Source organism: Caretta caretta, chromosome 20, assembly GCF_965140235.1.
Source record: "Caretta caretta isolate rCarCar2 chromosome 20, rCarCar1.hap1, whole genome shotgun sequence".
Taxonomy (NCBI): Eukaryota; Metazoa; Chordata; order Testudines; family Cheloniidae; genus Caretta; species Caretta caretta.
This window is the reverse complement of record NC_134225.1, coordinates 13375445-13399783: the sequence shown is the minus strand read 5'-3', so window position 1 is coordinate 13399783 and position 24339 is coordinate 13375445. Positions and strand designations below refer to the sequence as shown.

The following is a 24339-nucleotide window of genomic DNA, read 5'->3' as shown; positions in this document are numbered from 1 at the left end:
CCCCACAAACCTGCAGAGTGTGAGGTTATGCCCTGAGCCCACGGAAAGGTAACGGTGGGTGCCCTAGAGCGCGAGGTTATGCCTGAGCCCTAGGAACTGGGTACAGGTTGGTGCCCCTAGAGTGTGTGAGTAACGGAGAATTGTGTGCGTAACAGTCCTTCTCACACAGGACTGGAGTCAGGATTGTCACCCCCATTTAGCAACAGGGCAAACTGAGGCACGGGCTAGTGAAAGTGCTTAGAGCCAGCCCAGGAGGCTGAATGGCACCAGGCCTGAGCTCTGGCCCTCCACAGAATTAGCTCGGGTCTCAGGCCAAAGAGCGCCATGCCCCTGCACCCTGCCTGTCTGCACCCATGCTTGGCGCCAGCATGGGCAGCGTGGCCATGGGGCATGTGGCAGCCTGGACGTGGGGCACGTGGCCTGGGGGAGTGGGGAGCTGATGGGCTGGAAGCTGGAGGCCGCTGTTCTGTTTCCTCAGAGTCACTTCCACTGGCTGCAGGCTCAGGGCGTGATTCACCCTGTGACAGCCATCAGGAGCTGGCCGGGATGGGAGCAGCAGGCACCGTGCTGGGGCCCTGAGAGGCAGCCGCTGGAGATCACTGATGCTGTGTCACCCTCCAGGAGAGAGAGGTCCCTCTGCATCAGCCAGCCCCATCTGCAGGCGGGTGGGGCACAGGGTACAGCTGTGGCGGGGCTTGGTTTAGCTTGGGGAACCCTCAAGTTCATCTCCTTACTGAGGCATTGTTTGGGCCAAACGGCTCCAGAGCCCCCCCCCCCCCTTCCCCCAGATTACCCCCCCTCCATGAGCTGCCCCTCCGCCCCCAGGGGTGCAGAATCCCCCCTGCCCAGGCCACTGGCTGCTCTGGCTGGCTGCAGAGGGGATTGTTCCCCCGTGCAGTGCACAGGCCCTGCCCACAGAGCCACGTGCAGCTCCCAGGTGCTGCGCTGCCTCCTGCTGGCTGCACAGGGGTCCTGCCCGTTCAGGGAGCCATGGGACTCACCTGGCCAGTGCAGATACAAGAACCTGCCCCAAAGCTTCGCTGGTGAGTCCACGGGGCAGGGAAAAACTTGTCCCTGCTGAGCTCTGTGCAGTCCCTGGGGAGCCGTGCCCTGGCACTGCCCTTCAGGCCAGGCTTCCACAGGTATGTAGGTGCTGAACTCCTGGGGTTCAGTGGGACATTGGTGCCTAAATCCAGCCCTTAGTTTCCCGTGCCTCAGTTTCCCTCACATGATGAGGGTAGTGGCCCTGCAGTTGGGGGAGGATTGTGAGGATAAAGGCACTGAAGCCCCTGAGGGGCCCAGGCACTGGAGGTATGGGGGCCACCTTACCCAAAGCTGGCAGGATGGGAGTGGTGCTGGGTTTGGGTGCGCCCTACAGCAGGGCTCAAAGAGCCACCTCTGCCTTCCTCCCCAGAGCCCACAAGCTGACTGTTGTCGCTGTGGGTTTTATCCAGTTCAATGCACCATCCTGGCGTCACCGTGCAGCAAAACAACCCGCCCACTCCCTGGTGCACAGCTGAGCTAGGTGTGCTGCGGGGACCTGCCCTTTGCAGCCGGCGGGGCGTGGCCCGGTGCCAACTGCAACTTGGGGCAGCTCCGCCTGTCTGTGCTGGGGCAGCAGCGCCACTGGGCTACTGAGGCCTGAAACTGCCAGCGCAGAAAGGCCTGTGTGCCCCTTTCCTACGACAGACACCCCAGGACCCTGCGCTAGCAGGGAGCCCCGGGGTCATGGCGAGACGGGCAGAGCCACAGCCATGGGGAGAAGGAGCCGCGGCCTGTGGCCATGATAGCAGAGTGTGGGGAACGGGGTCACTCTCCGCTGGGGCAGGATGGCCGCTGCCCTTCCCCCTGGGAAGCTGTTTGGGTCACAATCTGAATCTGGGCCTGGCGCTCTGCTCAGCTTTGAGTGACACCTCGGCCCCAGGGCACTGGGCTGTGGGGGGGCAGCCCCTGGGGGGATCAGCGCCTGTGCCAGTGGGGAGGCACCTCTCTGCTCTTAAGCCACCTCCTGCACTCAGATGCCCTGTGAGTGGGGCTTGTAGGCAGGCCATGGAGGGGTCAGCCTGGGAGGGATGCTGGGGGGCTACAGAGGGTCAGCCTGGGCTGAGCTGGGAGGATGCTGGGGGGTGACGGAGGGTCTGGCTGGGCTGAGCTGGGAGGGATGCTGGGAGGGTGGTGGAGTGTCAGGCTGGGAGGGATGGTGGGGGGGTGATGGAGGGTCAGACTGGGCTGAGCTGGGAGGGATGGTGGAGGGACGACGGAGGGTCAGACTGGGCTGAGCTGGGAGGGATGGGAGGTGACGGAGGATTGGGCTGGGCTGAAGTGGGAGGGATGGTGGGGGGGTGATGGAGGGTAGGTCTGGGCTGAGCTGGGAGGGATGCTGGGGGGGTGATGGAGGGTTGGGCTGGGCTGGGCTGAGCTGGGAGGGATGCTGGGTGGGTGATGGAGGGTAGGTCTGGGCTGAGCTGGGAGGATGCTGCGAGGGTGATGGAGGGTCGGGCTGGGAGGGATGGTGGGGGGTGATGGAGGGTCGGGCTGGGCTGAGCTGGGAGGGATAGTCGGGGGGTGACGGACGGTTGGGCTGAGCTGGGAGGATGCTGGGAGGGTGATGGAGGGTCGTGCTGCGGGGGATGGTGGGGGGCAACAGAGGGTTGGGCTGGGCTGAGCTGGGAGGGATGCTCGGTTGTAGTAGAGCTACAAAGCTGGGGGTTGTAGTAGAGGAGAGAGGTTGTCTTCACCGTGTTGCTCAAGGATTGTCTTGTAGCCAGTTGGTGTTGTTGGCTTGTGTGGAAGAATGAGGTGGGCAGTAGAGGTGACTGGGTTGGCAGTACCAAGCTACCTGCCTCCATGGTGCTGCAACCAGCTTGGCTAGGGAAGCACAGGGCTGAACTTACAGCTGATGTCCCCAGTCCAGGCCAGGTAGGTGCATGGTGCAGTGGAACCCAATGGGTGGGAGGAGACTACCTCTCCCCCCATGGCACCCTCACAGACAGCCAATGGGCAAGGGGCAGCTGTCTATGCCCAGGGGTCTTAGTGTTTGCAGTGTAGCTGTAGCCAAGTGGGTCCCAGCATACAGAGGGGGGGCAGGGGGGGATCTCTTTCATTGGACCAACTTCTGCTGGAGAGAGAGAGCTTCAGAGCCACACCAAGCCCTTCTTCAGGTGTGAAGTTCTCCCAGCTCACAGCAATGGGCAAGTGCACAGATTGTTCAGCGTAAGGAGTTAGCACATGTTGTAAGTGACCATGTGAGGTGTGGTGGTGCGTTAACACCGCTGCAGGGGCAGGAGAACAAGGGGGCTGGTGGGTTACAGGTGGTTGTAATAAGTCGGAGAGCCAGTGTCTGATCAGCCCATGATTTTCAGTGTCTAGCCGTTAGGAATTGAGCCTTAACCACTAGCCCCCCCTCTTTGTCCTATGTTAACAGGCCACTTTACCTCTCCTGGCCCATTCCACCATTTGCTAACTGTGACGGTGCACTCATATGATGTTATGAAAATATGCTAATAAGCGTGACTATGATGTAACTGGAATATGCTTCATTCAAAAGGTCTCTTGTAAGGTATCATTACAAAGCTTATAATCTACTGTGTGTGTTCATCCAATGTGTATAAATGTATCATTCTTGTATCTGAAACTAGAAATATGAAATATAACTCTGAGGTCCGATTTGTAATTACGCAAAGTGTGGGCCATTAATGGTGGCTTGGAATCTTGATGGCTCCCATTAACCAGGACAATTGGTTGTAAATGGCTCTGTTTACTTGTAAGTCTTCCCGTGTACGTGTGCTAGCAAGTGGGTATGAAATCTTACAGTGACATGTGATCATGTCACCTGAACTGGAATCCATCTTTAACCTGGTGCTTTTCCATTTAGGACGGGTGGGAACCCAGAGAGGGACAAAGGATTCCCGCCTTGTGCAAAAGATGTATAAGGGGGTGGAACAGAACAAAGGAGGCTGCAGTCATGAGAAATCCCCTAGCTGCCACCTGAGCTGAAACAAGGACTGTACCAGGGGAAAGGATTGTGCCCAGACTAGGAAGGTGTCCAGTCTGTGAAAGAAGCTTATTGAAACATCTCTGAGGGTGAGATTTTATCTATATTCAGTTTTCTACTGTATTAGGCTTAGACTTATGTTTTATTTTATTTTGCTTGGGAATTTACTTTGTTCTGTCTGTTACTACTTGGAACCACTTAAATCCTACTTTTTTTATTTAATAGAATCACTTTTTACTTATTAACCCAGAGTAAGTATTCATACCTGGGGGGCAAACAGCTGAGCGTATCTCTCTATCAGTGTTATAGAGGGCGAACAATTTATGAGTTTACCCTGTATAAGCTTTATACAGGGTAAAACGGATTTATTTGGGGTTTGGACCCCATTGGGAGCTGGGTGTCTGAGTGCTGGAGACAGGAGCACTTCTTAAGCGGTTTTTAGTTACGTCTGCAGCTTCTGGGGGATGGGCTCCCACCTCATCTTTAGGGGATCAGTATAGCTGTAGTGACTGGCAGCTCCAGGGCACTGGGACAGGGACAGCCCCCTTCCCACTCCCCCCCGGGAGATAGCAGCCTCCAAGCATCCCCTGGGGCAGGTGTTTATGTGACTGCTCTACCCCAGAGAAAGCCCCCAGCCCTGCCCTCCCACATGCTTCACCAAAGCCCAGCCACTGGGAGGGGGTCCCCTGGGCTGCCTGCCTCACAATGGCCCAGACCTGCAGGGCTGGGAGAGACCCTGAGCAATGCCAAGGGAACCCCCCTCTCCCTCTCCAGCAGGATGCCCAGCCCCATGGCCTGCAGCCTGGAGAAAACTCCTTAGAGCCACCCCCATCGGGAGCCAGCCCAGGACGTGGGCTCGTCCCGGAGTCACTGCTGCACTGCAGCCCCTCCACCCTGTTACTGCTACCCCCAACCCACTGCTGCCCCCTTGCACTGCCAGCCCCATTCCCTGTGCTGCCCTGCCAAAGCAGGATGGCGGTGGGGGCAGAACAAGGCAGGGGCTGGGTCAGTGCAGGTCCCATTTCATCCATCTCCTCTCTGAGTCAGCCAGTTTTTCCAGCCTCTCCCAGCTGGCCTGGGTGCCATCACTTGCTGGCATGTTCCGAGGCTCCTGGCCCAGGGAGAGTTAGGTTTCCAGGTATGCCTGGCACCTGGAAATGCAGGTTCTGGTGGTGGTGGTGGGAGACTGGGGAATGGAGCCCCCCTGAGCCTGGCAGACAATCCCTCGGGCACCCGTTCCAGGGTGGCGGTGATGGGGTGCTCACTCTCCTGCTGGTGATAGCCCATCCATCTTTTTGCGAATACAGACTAACAATTGTCACTTTGGATGGGCTATCACCAGCAGGAGAGTGAATTTGTGTGTGGGGGGGTGGAGGGTGAGAAAACCTAGATTTGTGCTGGAAATGGCCCAACCTGATGATCACTTTAGATAAGCTATTACCAGCAGGACAGTGGGGTGGGAGGAGGTATTGTTTCATATTCTCTGTGTGTATATAAAGTCTGATGCAGTTTCCACGGTATGCATCCGATGAAGTGAGCTGTAGCTCACGAAAGCTCATGCTCAAATAAATTGGTTAGTCTCTAAGGTGCCACAAGAACTCCTTTTCTTTTTGCGAATACAGACTAACACGGCTGTTACTCTGAAACCTGTCATATTAAAACAGAGTCATTCTGCAAAACAAATGGCATTATAACTTATTGTAGCCTTTTTTGGAGGCAAAATGTTTGAGTCTCTTATTTTGATGAACATCATAGAATCGTAGGACTGGAAGGGACCTTGAGAGGTCGTCTAGTCCAGTCCCCTGCACTCATGGCAGGACTAAATATTATCTAGACCATCCCTGACAGGGGTTTGTCCAACCTGCTCTTAAAAATCCCCAATGATGGAGATTCCACCACCTCCCTAGGCAATTTATTCCAGTGCTTCACCACCCTGACAGGTAGGAAGTTTTTCCTAACGTCCAACCTAAGCCTCCCTTGCTGCAATTTAAGCCCATGGCTTCTTGTCCCATCCTCCGAGGTTAAGATGAACTACGCCACCATCCTCCTGGTTTCCAGAAAGGCTCAGCTGGCGCGGGGCCCTGCTACTCGGCAGAAGAGGGTGAGGGCTGGTCTACACAGGCACTTTACAGCACGGCAACTTGCTCACTCCGGGGTGTGAAAAAACACCCCCCTGAGCACAGCAAGTTTCAGTGCTGCAAAGTGCCCGTGTAGACAAGGCCCCAGCGCTGGGAGCTATTCCCCTCGTGGAGGTGGGTTTTTTAGAGTGCTGGGAGCCCCACCGCTGTGCCGTGACCACAAATTTGCTGAGAGTGCAATCCACACCATCCTCCAGATCATTTATGAAGATATTGAACAAAACCGGCCCCAGGACCGACCCTTGGGGCACTCCACTTGACACCGGCTGCCAACTAGACATGGAGCCATTGATCACTACTCGTTGAGCCCGACAATCTAGCCAGCTTTCTACCCACGTCAGGAGCCAGGGGTGCTTTGCCCTGAGGGAGGCGGGCACGCAGATCCCAGCTCCCCCTCACGCCCACAGGGTGGGCTGCACTCTGCCGTGGCTGGGGAGGGGTCGCTGGTGCAAGGGGCGGGCTCAAACTCTCCCTCCAGAGGTCACTCCTGTCCTGTCTCCCACAATGCCACAGGGCCATGCCTACCAGGACAGCATCTTGAGGGGTAATTGCCACCTCGCCGCCCTCCCAAGCCAAAGTGAATGGGGAGTCCCCCAGGGACCCAGAAACAAACCAGGCACTCTAAAACTCATCCTGCCATCCCCAAACCTAGTGACTCCAGCCAGCCACCCAGCCTTGGAATCTGACCTTGGCTCAGCTCACTGTGCAACATCCACCCCAGAGCTTAAACTGTTCCCCCCGGCTCGTTGTATCCGCAGTAACAGGATAAGGCCCCTAGCTTGCCCTTCTGCCATCAGCTGCAGCTTACCTCAGGAACAGGCCTGCCCTAGCGCTCGCTGATTACAGATAAAATGCCAAATTAACAGTTGGGTCGATACTTTATTTTTGCCATTAAGAAGTATACCTGCCACCCTCCCCGTACCTGCAGGGCTTCGTGGGGATTATTCGCTCCACAGTGGAGTGGGTAGTGGCTAAATGCTTTTATCCTCTCAGGCTGAAACACAGACATGAGGCTGAGAAAAGCAGGTCTGCAAAGAACCCAATTTAAACAAGTCTGGAAGCAAAGCCCAGAAGGAGATTGCACAGCCAAAGCCTCAATTGCAGCCTTCCAGCCACACAGCGCCTCGGAAAGCGTGGAAAGAAAGAAAAGCAACTCTCGGCCCCATGGGGTGCCCGCCGCATGTGAGAGGAGCGAATGCAAGGGCTGCAAACGCTGCCTGCCCTTCAAAGCTCCCAGCGTTGACATTCTGAAATAAGGTTTCCATCAGGCGGTCTGTATTTCACAGCCAAACATGAAATAGACAATTTGCTGAAGCTATTGACAGAAATATGCCTCTTCTTAAGGTGCCATAAAGGGGTCAACAGTGTTTGCGATGCTTCTCCAGCCTGGTGGGATGGATGCTCAGCTTCCAGGCTGCTCTAAATGCTCCGCACATAAATAAAGGGGATTTCAAACTCCTGTCTGACAAGCACAGCTGCAGGCCTTGGAGCCGTTTGTGCTTTAAAAAATGTAGTCACAGGCAGCAAAGATAAACAAGGAGTCACACACGTTATGAGAACCCCAGCTCTTCAGGGACCTGGGAGGGGTTATTTAAAAGTTTATTCCCCCACCTTCCCAAATCAGACATTTTTACCTGGATTAATTCTGGCAGGTGCTTGAAGTGTTTGTTTCCCTTTGCAATACCCAAAACACAATGTTGAGACTATTTTAAACTGATTGCTTTGATCACATTTTTTAGCTAAGACAGCAGAGCTAATGCACCGCAGCACCAGGGAACTTAACACTTTCTTAAAGAACCTTCCCAAAGCGGAATTGTCCTAGGGACTATTCAAACTCGCTTCAGCTCAAGTTCTAAGGGCACAGCACCAAACAGCAACAGAACAAACCTATCCCAACGTAAAAGTTCTCTGCTTCTGAAAGCCAAACTCGTGTGACATGCACGGCTGACTTGTAAGCCTGCGTCCTGCGAACATGTATGTAATGCTATGTGCAGAGTCCCAGTCAATGGGACCACACGTGACTACAGAGAAGCACATTTAGATAAGCCTTTGCACAGCCAGGTTTAAGTTACCTTCTTTGTTAGCTCTCGGCCACAGCTGGCTGCTGACATAGATTGCCATCGCTCCAATGTAGAGTTCTGACAGTTTCCCCTAGCTGATGATGTCCTTCTGTTTTAAATTGTGTGTCACAGGCTTCAAAATTATGGGGATTTTTTCTTTCATTCATAAAAGATTTTAGAAATAGCTTCCAAAAGAAAAGTGTGAAGAATTACAGACAAGTGTTCAAGGAACAATCTCTGTTTAAACTAAACTGGTAACAGGTTCATATTTTCAATAACTGACTTAGGATGGTGAACTCCTTTGATTTTCACTGAGCTTAGACTCAAGTTTCTCATTCACTTTTGAAAATGGGATTTAGGTCTTGGCTATCAAGGGAATACCATGAAACTGACGGATGTGCTTTGCAGACTGCCAAGGCTGAAGATTAGGTTAGTCATTGTGATTGGTATTTTGTTTACATGTAAGGTCAGTGTCTGTGTTATTACTTTACCATAAATTATACAAACTGAGGAAGATACTGACAGATGCAGTAGCTAGTGCACTTCCGACTCAACATCACGTTCATTAGAATTGGTAATTTGGTTCAAGCTAAGGCTCAGGGGGTGGGGTTGGTTTTGTGACAGAATAAATTAGGAGTCTTGCTGTTTTATGAGACAATGGAATTTATGTTTAAATCTTAATTTTGTATTTCCTAATATTGTTTGCATTGGAAACTGAGAAATGAGTGATGGGCATGACTGGAACTCAGGTCAATGCAGCTGTTTGGGAATAGTGATGCCAGTGGTGTAACCCCCCTGCAGGGGCACTCTTATTCCAGTAGAAGAGTGGGTTACTGGGGGTGGTTTCGCTTAAACCCCTTCCTCAATTGATATAAACCAAACCAAGGCCCTTTGGATACTGAACTCAATGTCCACGAGCATCAGACCCATGCAGCTAGAAAGTCTGAATTTTAACCATTCACTTAAACCAAAAAATATTTTCCCACACCAACAAGGCCAAAGGCTCTTAAGTAATTTAAGCACTGGAAATGTTACCTACAGCCTAAAATCTATTTGTGCTGTTCTAGGTTGCCACTACTGGGGGCTCATTTTCCTCTTGCTAGACTGGATCAATTACCTCCTTAAATCAGATTTATTCTTCAATGCACCACCTTGTTAAAGGCATACACAGCTCAATCACACCAATCTCACTACAATCTAGAATTCACCAGTCGGTGCTGGAGGTAATGTAATCTACCATTCTGAGACGATGGAATTCTTGAGAGCAGACAGGGCTGCTTATAGGATTAGAGAGATGCTATAAACAGGTTATTTTTCTCTTCATTTTTGTTGGAAGACAAAGGAAAAGGAAATAAAATGGCCTGCTAAAGTGGTGTAAGATGACAAGGCAGTGTGAGCAATCCAAAAAGCAGGTTTTATTGAAATACGAACAAAAGTACAGCCATGGACAGCTTTTAGGAACAGCATTTCCAAAACATGGGAAACAAAACAAAAGCTCAAACTCAGGTTATTTTCACCCCTGAGAAATCAACTAAACTCTTAACTGTGTCTCTTTTCTCTACATGCCTCATTGTTTTAGCTCTATGCAGTGTAACATTACTGCGCTGTGCAACGCGCAAACAAACGCACAGTGATGTCCCCAAAAGCACTTAAAGTGCAACCAAAGCAGCTCCCTCCACAATGCTGGTTTGAGCGCGTTTGGCCAGGTTTCCCGGTAGCCTCCATTCTTCTTCAGGGGAGCTCCTGGGTAATCTTGAAAATCTGCTACCAAGTTGTGGGACCCCATTTTCAGAAGTGCATAACCAGCGCAGGAATGGTGGCCCAATGGCTATTAGCTAGTACCACTGTTGCTAATCACCCTATGTACCCATAATCAGACTAGCAAGCTGTAGGTTTTCAGCCCATCCTGAACACTTCCACAAATAAAACTATAGCTCAATGCACTTGTTTTTGTTTTTTTTTTTTTCCAATAAAGGAAACCAGAGAGTAACTTTTGACAACGGGCTTCTCAAACTTCCCCTTGTTTCTAACCCTGGAGGAGCATCAAGTTGCTGGGTGGTCAGGTGAAGCTTTCTTGTAAGGAAGACCACCACTGATTTATCCTGCATACAGACATTCTGCCCCAGCTCACTGCTGTCCTGTGCCTTGAAACAGTCACTCCCACCACCGTGAAGCTGCTGCGACATGCTACCACAAGTGCAAGGGCACCAAGGAACTGGGCCCCGTCTCTCTCTGCAGGAGGCACTCTCCAAACACCAGATCTGGCTCCGATTTTGGAAAAGGGCTGTATTTCTACACAAGGTGCTGGGCAGTCTCTGACAGCATAGCCCTGGTTTCCAGCTCAGGTACAAGTGCCTTTGGTGGGTCCTAACTAATCCAGGATAACTAACATGGAGAGAGGGTTGAAAAGAATCAATAGGATTGATTCCTCACAATCCAAACCCACAAATGAAAAACCTGCGGGTGTTAGAGCAGCAGAGAGCTTGTAACCTCAAGAGACAAGAGCAGCTGAGTGCAGAGTTCAGGAGCGCTTTGCCTAACTCTGCCAGAGCAGAGGGGACATCAGAGTAGGTCTCCTTTTCTCTAAGATGTCCCCTTGCAGTTGCAGTACCTTATCTGCAACCTACTAGATAAAAGGTTATAAACAGCTTGCTTCTATTTCATTTAGGCTCCCCCAAACTGCCAGACCCCTTTTGGATATGCTTTGAAAGGGGTGTGTGTGTGTGTGTGTATGTTGGTTATTTATTGCATGGGTCTTTTAGATCAAAACTCAACCCAGCTTCTGATAACAAGTTAGCTGTAAGGTCACATGTACATGTTGTTAACGCCCTACTAAGGTGGGGCAGGCAGGGTAAGGTCAGAGCTTGTCAGTATGAGTGCTGCAGGTGACAGGCTGGGACAAGACACAGCATTGACTGACAACAGGGGATTATTTCCATGATCCCATAGTGGGGGAAGGGGTACTCTGCCCTAAACCCAGCTGAGAATTTTCTTGCCCTTTAATACTGGAGAGTGGGAGTTTGAGACACATACAGCTTTGGCCTAACTGCTCCACTGAAGCCAGCGCCTTCCACTAGCGTCACCAGGAGCAGTCAGGGTCTCTACACACGGAAGTCTCCCAGAATAGCGACGTCTGTCTCAGGCCCCATGCAGACATACTCTTCTAGAATACGAGTGCCTTTTTCTTATTTGGAAAAATATAATCCACTTTGGAGGTGGATTAAGTTTTAAACTAAATTAGAAAACGATACTCTTATTCAGCAGTAAATGTCCACACAGGGAGTTAATCCGGAACAGCTATTTCAATAACTTTCCCACTGTAGACAAGCTTGAAGGCCAACACCAAGCCCTTTGGGAAATCCCAGAGGTAGCTCCACGCAACGCTGTTTCAATTCCTGCCCTGGTGCTGATGGGCACGCTCAGTGTCTGAGGTCTGTGCACCTTCCTGCCTCCACAAATCTTTGAGGCAATGCATCAGAATAGCTAGCCTGAAAGAAGTCCCATGACATCTGTCCTCTGGAGGTGAACGTGCTGACCTAACAGCACACGCAGAATGTATTCTCTGGAGGCGCTGCAGACTGCGCCAATCTGGAGTGCGGAGGTTAGTGACATGCTGCCACTATGTACAATTGTTAGGGAGAGTTATTCTGCATACACTGGGATCTTCACAGACTAGTTTTAATGGCCAAACTAAAGATGTAGAGTTTGCTTTGCTGCTAAGAAGTTGACTACTTAACTCTGCCCTCAAGAGAAATATGTTCAAGTTGCAAAGACTTAAAAAAACTACGTAACAAGTTTTATAACAGAGCTGCTGCTAATGGAGGGGAAGGTGCTACTTACCCGTTATCACAAGTTTTTAGACATTTCTCTCATCGGGTTTGCAAGTGGAACCTACTAAACCACAATGCCAGGAGTGGAACACTGAAATCCCTCCCAAGAGAGTATCTCGTGGATGCAACAATGGGTGTATGAAGAGCTCACTAACCAGAGCACATATTTATTTCTTGTCAGAATGGCAGGGTGGCAAAAACGGATTTTGCTACACTTGCCTTCTGACCAAACACACTTCACTCCCTCAAAGGGCCAGCCCTATAGTTGTTTCCACGGTGACAAGCGGATGTCAAGCGCAGGATTATTCTTCCTGTACAGGATCAAGCAGTGATGCTAGGCTAAGAGCAAGGAGGGGCCTTTGCTCTTTACTCAGAATATCAAATCTTCTCTTTTGTGTGGTGGAGGGGAACAGGACAAGACAGGTTTGACTAGAATGTGATGGCCAGATCCTATGTCTGGCTGACATGCAGATGCTGGAGCCAGCCGGGGATAGAAATATCTTCTAGTGTAATTAATGTAAGCTAAGGACTACTTGAAACTATGCTGACTACCACAGTTCTCCCAAGACTGCTCTTTGGGCCAAGAATGGCTGGAGTGTCTGATGCTTTAGGGAGGCCCACTCCAGCACTTCTCTGCCCCAGGAGAAGGGAGCAGGTAGCATGAAACTCGTTATGCCAGCTTGATGTCAGGGAAATTCCTGGCTGCCCTCTGTTCCCTTTGCTCTGCTGGACAGACACAGATGGGACAGAGCTACAGACCAGGATCTGGCTGGATAGTCTCACGCTTTAATGTTATCCAGATCACGTGACACCAGGTGTTAGACTGGGGGGATGTTCCAGGATGCGTAACGTTCCTGCCACCCCAGCCCTGTCCTTACAACAATTAACGTTCCCTCACCTTCTCCATGAAGCACAAGGACACCCACACATGCCCCTGCTCAGAACTAAATGGCACTCCCTGTGACGGAGTACAAAAATCATTTGCAAGTCCCCACAGCCCAAGAGAGTCTGAGCGAGACTAGAGAGGGGCACCAGGCCAGAGGTGCTCAAGCAGCAGCATGCACTGGGCATCACATATGAGAAGTGTGGTGTTACGGCTGCCACGGTGGGAGGGCACAGTGCAACTGTTTTATTGATAAGGCAGCCACTTTTCAGCAGAATCCCCCATCCCAGCTCCCTTACAGATGAACTTTTAGGCCTAATCTAAACAGCAATGAGAATATTTTGTTTTAAAGACTTTTTGCTTTGACTCCCCCATACACCATCTACAGTCTGAATGGCAGCTCCTTTTTCACATCTAGGTGGGTGCACATAACAGGCAGGCCTTAGAGCTGCAGCTGATCTGACCCTGGGACACACAAACACATTTAAGGTCTCTGGAGGGAAACAGAGGGAACCAAACATTCAGGTGCCTAACTCCCCATCGGGGAGAGATGCACCACCGAGAGCTTACCCCCAGTGTGGGCTCACATGGACCAATGGTCTGACCTGGCACAGCAATCCCTATGAGAGGGACGTACCATCAGCACCATGCAGTGGTAAACAGCTGCAACACATTTAAATCCAAAGACATGCAGGGCTTGAGCAATGATTTACGCAAACCCCCTACAGGAGGTAACTTGTAGAGCATGCTGATCCAGACAGTTTGAACTCTGCTAGCTCCTTGGCATCAGCGTGTGTGGAGTTAGTTTTTGAGGGTCTGATCTCTGATATCAAGGGTTAACAGCATTCTGTCTAATTACCTTGGTCGGGATAATTTCGGGACAGCAGTCGATACATGAAGGACAGTTCTGCAGGAAGGTTAGGGCTGCGAGTGCTTAGCCAACACAGAGGGAATTTATAAGTCTGAGTCTCCTAACCAGCACCTCACATTTCTAAAGGAAACAGATGATGAGCACTCAATAGCAGCCTCTTCTCTGGTCTTCAGTTACCGGCTCCTGCAATTAGATGAAAAAGCAAGAGATTTTAGATAATCAACAATAGCAGCTCTAACATCATCCCCCAGTTGTAAGCATCAGACAAGCTGCTTTGGACTCAGTCTAGGTCCACAAGCTACCCCCTCAGCAAAGTCAATCACTGTGTTGAAACACAGACACTTGGACTGTTCTTCCACACTCATGCTCACAGCCAGGCAGTTTGCGATCTCCCCAAAGCAGCGACGCAGCACTCCTCATGCTACCACCCCCAGAGCACAAGCAACACCTGTACGAGCACAGGGGAGCTAGCATTTTGCACCTTGGTCAGCATACCAGGGAGTAGGGGAATGGGACTGGAGGCCTGGATACGGGCTATGGGGCCCTTTCATATACACAGAGAGGGGGGGAGTTTATTAGACAAACCGTTCTCTGTTTACAAGCAACATGCAGGAAAAGCTCCTTAACTGGGGGAAGCAGGTGTATCACTGTTCTATATAGAGTCCCAATGTATGGTGGGATGCTGTTATTCCTGCCCCTTTGGCTGTGCTCATGCAAGATCAGGACTAGTGCCCAACCTGAGCCCAGAGCTCAGCATTAGTTCCTTCCCAAAAATAGACCCAGCCTGTCTGGCTGGAGCTCCAACACCTTCAGTGGAATGAAAACCAAGCAACCGTCCTTACTGCTGTGACTTTGGGAGCCGACCCAGCAGAACAAGGCTGATCCCGTGCATCAGCCCATAGTGCAATGTTCATTAAGAAAGATCAAATATGAAGCACAGGTATGTTCTGTAGGTCTCCAGGAAGCCCTGCTAGACTGGATCCTCACCACACCTTGGCTAGAAAGCTGGCTAAAGCTTTATATGACCAGCTGCTCTATTTGGGCATGCTAAGGGTCCTTACCACACACTTGGAGTAAGTCGTTCTGCTTTAGCTCACTCTCAACCAATCCAAATGTACACAGACACATCTGAACACATCTCCAGTGTGTGTTTATCAATGCTGTGACCTTCAGGCACTGAGCTAAGCCATTCCCCCTTTCACCCAAGTATCCTCCTTAGAAAACCTCATCTCACAAGATTAATGTACTAGAAAATCTAATCAGATACAGGTTTCAGAGTAACAGCCATGTTAGTCTGTATTCGCAAAAAGAAAAGGAGTACTTGTGGCACCTTAGAGACTAACCAATTTATGAGAGCATAAGCTTTCGTGAGCTACAGCTCACTTCATCAGATGCATATCGTGGAAACTGCAGCAGACTTTATATATACACAGAGAATATGAAACAATACCTCCTCCCACCTCACTGTCCTGCTGGTAATAGCTTATCTAAAGTGATCATCAGGTGGGCCATTTCCAGCACAAATCCAGGTTTTCTCACCCTCCACCCCCCCACACAAATTCACTCTCCTGCTGGTGAGAAAACCTGGATTTGTGCTGGAAATGGCCCACCTGATGATCACTTTAGATAAGCTATTACCAGCAGGACAGTGAGGTGGGAGGAGGTATTGTTTCATATTCTCTGTGTATATATAAAGTCTGCTGCAGTTTCCACGATATGCATCTGATGAAGTGAGCTGTAGCTCACGAAAGCTTATGCTCTAATAAATTGGTTAGTCTCTAAGGTGCCACAAGTACTCCTTTTCTTTAATCAGATACAGGTGCACACAATTTCAAGGTGGCCTGCCCATACAGTGACAAGACTGATTGCAGGTTTTGTCTGTGAAATGTTCCAGTACCTGTCCAATGATTCATGTGGAATCTCCACCTGAAATCAGGACACCTACTGTCCAGCATCTGGAAATGGTCGACTATTCCATACCACAGCCAGCCAGCCCATAGTGATGACCGTAGCAAAAGCTGATGAGCAGTCATTTTTCAAGTACCAATTTCCCATCCATGCACCTCAGCATAAAAAAAAGCAGAGGGCTGCCGACAACGCACCCTGTACTCCCTAGACTCATGCACCCAGCAGATTTTATTGTGAAATTGGTACAATATCCTGGGCTGCCTGGCTTTTTAATCATGGGAGGTGATTAAGCATCTGGTTCTACCTAACAGGTCTGCTTAAAAAGGAGTCCAAAAGAGGTGTTTTGAAGGCAAAATGCAAGCTTCACTGCTGCTCTAAGTACTGGAACATTTTTAAAGTTTAGTTCTGGCTTGAAAAGCGAGGATATTAGACAGTTCCCTTTACTCTGACCTGCCACTTATGTGCATTTGTTTGTTATCTTTCTGCTTACTTTACTGACCAAACTACTTCTGCTAGCCCTGCAAAGCCAGCAAAGCTGAGAGGGAGAGCTGGCTTGTGTATAGCCAGATTAGTCAAACTGAGTTCCAGCTGCAGAATCTCTAATTCTTGGCAATGCACAAGCCAGCGTGACTTTCAGATTCTTACTTGGATTCTAAGCTCTTTGGGGAAGGGACTGTCTTTTTGTTCTCTGTTTGTACAGCCCTTAGCACCATGAGATCCTGGTTGTAACAACGATATAAATAATATCGTCATGAATTTTCTGGCCTAACACCTGAGGAAAACTTGGGAATTAATCACCTCTCTCTTGTTCCCCCGCCCATGTGTTTTATGTAAGGCTGCTTTTGACAGGAAAACTGCACTTAAAGGGTAAAAAAAAATATCCTGCTTGGTGCAAAGAAGGAGTCAATTAGCATAGTGTGTTACAATTTTCAGATTTTTCTTAGATCAGATTACAACCAGACTATTAGACGTTATGCTTTTGAAACGTATTCATCACTCAGCACCTCAGAGTTACAGTTACATGAATCCTGACCTACTAGCTCAAAATACAGTGATAAAAATAAACTACAGAAATAAGCTTCATACCAAGCCCCCATTTATGTGGAGTGTGTTTTGCACTGCAAATAACTGTGTCCATGATGCTGCATTCTCAGTTCATTCACGCTTTCGCCTGGCAATTTACAGCAGGCGTCAAGTAGCATGTGTATTTCAATGGGGATCTCCTGCAAAAGTGGAGGCCTTTTTTTTTTAAACTGGCAAATTCCTACCCAAAGTGTAAACCATAATAATGCTATTTTGTGCTTCTCCATCACCTTTCATCTGAGGATGCTTTATAAGTTGCATGTTTATCTTCTCAGATAACTAGTAATACTTAACTCGCAGGGTAAGTATTATCATAGAATATCAGGGTTGGAAGGGACCTCAGGAGGTCATCTAGTCCAACCCCCTGCTCAAAAGCAGGACCCATCCCCAATTAAATCATCCCAGCCAGGGCTTTGTCAAGCCTGACCTTAAAATTACTATCCCTCCATTCTGTAGATGGGGAAACTGAGGCACGGGGAGCTTAAGTAACTTGCCCAAGAGCAAGGAGACAGTCTCTGTAGCAAGTGGGGCTCACACTGGGAACAGATGCTCAGATTACAGAAACTCTGTCATATACTCAGAAGTAAAAGACCATAATCCTCCCTAATGTTTAAACTAATGGCTACTTCAAAGGAATTCTCTTGCAAAATCTTGCTTTCTTTCAAGCCACAGGCATCCCCGGAACAGGGCAGCTTTATGGCCAGTCCGTCACAGCTACAGTTTGACAAGGGGACCAAGAAAAGCGCTCAATGGGTCACACCTCCTTCCAGTTAATGCTTGTTGCTGTTTAAGGGGTAAAAGATTTTCAATTAAGTATAGTGTAAATACATGAAACTCCCTCCCTAAGATCCAAATGGCATGGAATACCACCAGGCTGTTTAATAATAGATACCCTGAACTCAATGCTTTGGGAATCGGGCTCTTGGGACACTGGGCAACTGAATCAGTTTTTAAAGAACAAAACCTTGTGAAGAGTCATATGTGGCAAGAGCTCATAAGAGCTGCAATACTAGGTCAGACCATATTCCATCTTGCTCAGTATCCTGTCTCCAACAGTGGCCCCCTACCAGAGCTTCAAGGGGAGTAAACACAACAGAGCAATTATGGAGTGATCCACCCCTCTCTTCCACTCCCAGCTTCTAGCAGTTACAGATTTAGTCACCTAAAGCATGGGGTAACATCCCTTATCATCTTGGCTAATAGCTGTTGATGGAGCTATCCTCCATGAACTTATCCAATTCTTGCTTAAGCCCAGTTACACTTTTGGTCACCACAACATCCCATGTCAATGAGTTCCACAGGTTAGTTGTGCACGGTGTGAAAAAGTACTTCCTTTTGTTTGTATTAAACCTACTGCCTATTCATTTGATCAAGGTGACCCCCTGGTTTTTGTATTGTGTGAAATGGTAAATAATGCTTCTCTATTCACTTTTTCTACAACAATCATGATTTTATAAGCCTCTATCACATCCCGCTTAGTCATCTCTTTAGTCTCTCCTTGTAAGGTAGCCTATTTCCCCCTGTTTTTTCCTACCCCCCCCCCCCCAGACGTTCTGGTTAAACTTGGATTTAAACTTAGAGAGTGGTCACTTTGGATGGGCTATTACCAGCAGGAGAGTGAGTTTGTATGTGGGGGGGGCGGAGGGTGAGAAAACCTGGATTTGTGCTGGAAATGGCCCACCTTGATTATCATGCACATTGTAGGGAGAGTGGTCACTTTGGATAAGCTATTACCAGTAGGAGAGTGAGTTTGTGTGTGTGGTTTTTGGAGGGGGGTGAGGGAGTGAGAGAACCTGGATTTGTGCAGGAAATGGCCCACCTTGATTATCACACACATTGTGAAGAGAGTGGTCACTTTGGATGGGCTATTACCAGCAGGAGAATGAGTTTGTGTGTGTGTGTGTGGGGGGGGGGGGGGGGGGGGGGCGGAGGGTGAGAAAACCTGGATTTGTGCTGGAAATGGTCCAACTTGATGATCACTTTAGATAAGCTATTACCAGCAGGACAGTGGGGTGGGAGGAGGTATTGTTTCATGGTCTCTGTGTGTATATAATGTCTTCTGCAGTTTCCACGGTATGCATCCGATGAAGTGAGCTGTAGCTCACGAAAGCTCATGCTCAAATAAATTGGTTAGTCTCTAAGGTGCCACAAGTACTCCTTTTCTCCTTGTATGGAAGCCATTCCAGACCCTGGGTAATTTTTGCTTCCTTTTCTGAGCCGTTTCCAGTCCTCACAGCCTGACATCTGTGGTTTGGAGATCCTCGTCCCCTCCACTAGCAGGACATATGGTGGACAGGAAAGCACGGCAGCCATGCAGCAAAGGGCTGAGACAGGGCATTCAGAGTAAGGCATGGAGCTGAAGCTCAGGATCTGACTTTGGGAGGGATAACAGCCATTTCAGCTCATCAGGGATGGACTCAGATGACTGAGAAAATGCCAAGTCTTGAGCCCACACTCCCCAACAACTACAATAGACTCATCCATAGACACCATTGGGAACAGACCCAGGCTTGTATATAGGGGAAATTTACCAACATTTATTCCAGGGGGAATTTTGTGCCACAACACAGTGCAGAATTTGCACATAATTTCATCCCCCCCCACCCCCCCCAGAGCAGAATTAGTGCTGCAAAGCTGCTGGCTGTCAGTAGCAGATGCGGGACCTAGCAGAGCCTGGCTCTCCAGCTTGCAAATACATGACACCGCCAGGGGCAGGGGGAGCTGGACTTTTCCATGCAGGTGCAGTTCCCAGCAGGTCCTGAAGGAAGGAAGTGGCATGCAGGAAACTCTGTACAAGCCTGGGACCCAGCATCAGGCTGTTTCTCCCTCTGGATCCCTGGGTTCTGGGTGGTAGGGGGTGCAGGTGTCTGGGGGACTAAGGGGGTGCCCCACAGCTGGACTCTGGGAGGGTAGGGGGTGTGGATGTCTAAGACTGGAGGGACAGAGATTTCTCCCAAGATGGGCCCAGCTGATGTGTGTGACACACTCAGACAGGTGCCCAACAAAAGCATAACAGAGAAACAGGAACTGGGTTGTTGTAGGAGTTTCTTTGACTCTCTACTCCTGGGGGAATCTTTTTTGCTGTCTGTATTGTTACAGACATACTGGCTGACAGGTGTTTTGAAATAAGATCCCAAAATAATTGAAACTGGTGTGATTATATTATTATTTTGACAAATAAAATATACAGCATTTTAAAATATTGTGTGCAGAATGTTTAATTTTTAGTGCAGAATTCCCTCAGGAATACACATTACTACACCACTATGTGGGTGACTTCCTACATGAACACTTATTCCAAACAATGGCCTTTTTAGTTTAGATTACATCCCCTTGGAAGTAATACTGGTAGGTTTTCCTGGATAGACACACCCTAGCTCTGAGTTTTCAATCAAGTTTTGCAAAACCAAACCAAATGCTACAGCTGCTACACACGTGTACAGCTTCCACTGACTTCAGTAGCAGCTATACCCGAAGAGCTACAACTGTGTTGAGCTCCACTGTGCCAAACTCAGACCTGTTTGTAAGCCTCGACTTTTGTTCAACCAATAGCGGTGAATAAGTTAAATGTCAGATGCTACAGTAATGGGGGCAATACATGGAGCCTGACAACCTTTGACACAATGCCACCTACAGCAAAATAAAACCTGGATACAGAAGACACTCCATCCACTACAGAAATGCAGCTGCTTCTAGGGAGGATTGTGTTACAGAGCTCTCCATCTCCTCTTGCTGATGGTGGTAATAAAAGCATTTCAGTTTATGGAGGAGAATGCTGACACACGGAATAAAAATACAGAGAAAAGTTATCCCGTTCCACTTTGAGCTAACATGTAGGTCCCATCTTACAGCATGAGGAGACCACCAGCCGTTGTACTTACTGCTTTTCCAGGATAGGCTATACGGCAAGGACTTGGGTGCTCTCATGCCTGACATTAGGTTACTCTTTTGTTCCATTACTACGCTGGACCCAGGGCTGAAAGAGATCAAATACAAATTATCCTACACATGTGTACTTCTTTTAGCCAAGTACCTTTTACTATAAATATTCAAGTATTCTTCTAAAACTGAAGACAACAGAGTATGTTAATTTAAACAAACCTTCATGCAATCAGAACAGTTACTTCTCCTCACAAAGGCTAGAGAAAAGTGTACAACATGTTGATGCCATCTACTTTGACTAAAATCCCCAGAATCAGTCATCCAGACAAGAAAGAAATAAGCCAAAGACAGCAAGAAAAACCAGAGTTAAAGCTTGATTATCAGTATTGCACTGCCCTCAACTGTAAATGGCATCTCAGCACACATGCCCTAGTCATCTCTATACATGCAGACTTCATGCAGACGTCTAACAGTGAATGCCAGTGAAAATGAAGTAGGATCAGAGGCTAAAATAGGGAAAGAAAAAGTTAAAAATTACTTAGACAAGTTAGATGTCTTCAAGTCAGCAGGGCCTGATGAAATACATCCTAAAATATTCAAGGTGCTGACTGAGGAGATATCTGAGCCATAAGCAATTATCTTTGAAAAGACATGGAAGACAGGAGATTCCAGAGGACTAGAAAAGAGGCAAATATAGCGCCGAATCTATAAAAAGGGGAATAAGGACAACCTGAGGAATTACAGACCAGTCAGCTTAACATCAGTACCCGAGAAGATAATGGAGCAAATAATTAAGCAATCAAATTGCTGAATCCTAGAAAATAATAAGGCGATAAGGAACAGTCAGCATGGATTTGTCAAGAACAAATCGTGGCAAAACCAACCTAATAGCTTTCTTTGACAGTGTAACAAGCCTTGTGGATGGGGGAGAGTAATGGTAGATGTGGTGTATCTTAAGTTTAATAAGGCTTTTGATATGGTCTCGCATGACCTCCTCATAAACAAACTAGGGAAATACAACCTAGATGGAGCTCCTCCAAGGTGGGTGAATAACTGTTTGGAAAATCGTTCCCAGAGAGTAGGTGGCTCACAGTCAAGCTGGAAGGGCATACTGAGTGGGGTCCCACAGGGATCAGTTCTGGGTCCAGTTCTGTTCAGTATCTTCATCAGCAATTTAGATAATGGCATAGAGAGCACATTTATAAAGTTTGCAGACAATACCAAGCTGCAAGGGTTACAAGTACTTTGGGGGACCGGATTAAAATTCAAAATGATCTGGACAAACTGGAGAAATGGTCTGAAGTAAATAGGATGTGCAACACTCCATAGTCATCATAGTATTATTATTAGGATGATTATGGCATAATTATGATGTTTTGTACAAGTTCGTCATGTAAGGTGTCATTGGAAAAATTATGATTTGCTGAATATGATTATCCTATTTGTATGCATGTATCATTTTTGTATCTGAAGTTATGAATATTGACTAGGTATCTGTATTTCAAAGGAGCTTACTCTGGAAAACACCCACAGCCAGCCTTTCAGGTTCAACAATGAAGAAGCCAAACAGTGCTAATGGCTCATCAACAAAGACAATGGGCTGTGGAATAGCTTAGCCTTCCTGTGGAAGGCCAGTCTGTAAGTTATGGCTGCTATGACTCTGCAAGGGCATGTGACCAGACCATGCTTCTGGACTCCATTTGGGGTACCTGAATTTTTCCACAAACTGGTCTGGGAACCAAGTTTGAAACAGAAAAGGAGTACTTGTGGCACCTTAGAGACTAACCAATTTATTTGAGCATGAGCTTTCGTGAGCTACAGCTCACTTCATCGGATGCATACCGTGGAAACTGCAGCAGACTTTATATACACACAGAGAATATAATGGCTCTAGACTGTTCTCAATGGTAGCAGATGACAGAACGAGGAGTAATGGTCTCAAGTTGCAGTGGGGGAGGTTTAGATTGGATATTAGGAAAAACTTTTTCACTAAGAGGGTGGTGAAACACTGGAATGCGTTACCTAGGGAGGTGGTAGAATCTCCTTCCTTAGAGGTTTTTAAGGTCAGGCTTGACAAAGCCCTGGCTGGGATGATTTAACTGGGAATTGGTCCTGCTTCGAGCAGGGGGTTGGACTAGATGACCTTCTGGGGTCCCTTCCAACCCTGATATTCTATGATTCTAATATGAAACAATACCTCCTCTCACCCCACTGTCCTGCTGGTAATAGCTTATCTAAAGTGATCATCAGGTTGGGCCATTTCCAGCACAAATCCAGGTTTTCTCACCCTCCACCCCCCCACACATCCAATGAAGTGAGCTGTAGCTCACGAAAGCTCATGCTAGTATGCATCCGATGAAGTGAGCTGTAGCTCACGAAAGCTCATGCTAGGAAATGGCCCAACCTGATGATCACTTTAGATAAGCTATTACCAACAGGACAGTGGGGTGGAAGGAGGTATTGTTTCATATTCTCTGTGTGTATATAAAGTCTGCTGCAGTTTCCACGGTATGCATCCGATGAAGTGAGCTGTAGCTCACGAAAGCTCATGCTCAAATAAATTGGTTAGTCTCTAAGGTGCCACAAGTACTCCTTTTCTTTTTGCGAATACAGACTAACACGGCTGTTACTCTGAAGTTTGAAACAGAGCTCCTGCCATATGAAAAAGCTATATAAGGCAAGGAGTGACATCGTTGGTTGTTCTTCACTTCCCCACAACTCAACAGAGAGAAGCTCTAAAAGAAAAAGTCTTAGAAGCTTAGGGTAGGAGATCCCAAGCTGCAAAACAAATGCAGCTTGTCCCTTAAGAATCTGCAAGCCTGACTGTATCATCAACCAGGGTGAGAATTTGTTAATTCATATCCAATCTTTCTAGTATTTTCGGCTTATAGTTTGCAGTTCTGTTTATTTACTAGGTAATCTGCTTTGGTCTGTTTTCTATCACTTATAATCTCTCTTTTGTAGTTAAACTTTTTTGCTTTATCTAAACCGGTATGCCTGTGACCAAAGTGTCTGGGGGAAAATCTCAGCCTGGTTAACACAAGTATGCATTGTCCTCTCCACACTGAGGGAATGGCGAACTGGGTAATAAATTCATACTGATTGGGGTTTTGATCAGGGCGGGATGGTACAGCTCTGGGGTCCCAGACTGGGGGTTATTTTGGCTGTAGCCTCTCTATTGCTGGATCATGCAGTGGCTGTCCAAAGCCTGCATGAAACTGCAGTTGGGTGTGTCCCTGCCTGTGTGAATGCTGCTGGGAGTGTAGGTCCAGGAGCAGTCTATAGCCTGTCACAGCAGCACAGTGCTGAGAGGGAGCCCAGGCTGGTGAGTCAGTGGGCTCAGTGGAACCCCAGTCCCAGGTGGCACCCCTGGGGGAAGCCGTCACAGGATGAAATTCAATAAGAACAAATTCAGAGTACTCCACTATCAGTTGCACACATACAAAATGGGAAATGACTGCCTAGGACGGAGTACTGAAGAAAAGGATCTGAGGGTCATACTGGATCACAAGCTAAATAGGAGTCAACATCATTCTGAGATGCATTAGCAGGAGTGTTGTAAGCAAGACGCGAGAAGTAATTCTACTGCTCTAGTCCATGCTGATTAAATGTCATCTGGAGTATTGTGTCCAATGATTGGTGCCACATTTCAGGAAAGATGTGGACAAATTGAAGGAAGTTCAGAGAAGA

The 24339-nt window shown here is 48.3% G+C and overlaps 2 protein-coding genes across 4 annotated transcripts in view; one reads left to right on the top strand and one right to left on the bottom strand.

Moving 5' to 3' along the window:
• The window catches only part of LOC125628911 (gametocyte-specific factor 1-like), a 328021-nt gene that overhangs the window by 82535 nt on the left and 221147 nt on the right, over positions 1-24339 (top strand). The gene's annotated exons all lie outside the window — the stretch shown is intronic.
• Positions 9586-24339, bottom strand: part of LOC125629864 (gametocyte-specific factor 1-like) — a 33779-nt gene continuing 19025 nt past the window's right edge. For all 3 annotated transcript variants that reach the window (XM_075121533.1, XM_075121531.1, XM_075121532.1), the window contains 2 exons: positions 20649-20743; positions 9586-13959 (listed from right to left, as the gene is read on the bottom strand). In XM_075121533.1, coding sequence (XP_074977634.1) covers positions 13946-13959; positions 20649-20743 — 109 coding nt within the window. In that variant the 3' untranslated portion in view covers positions 9586-13945. The remainder of the gene's footprint in view (positions 13960-20648; positions 20744-24339) is intronic.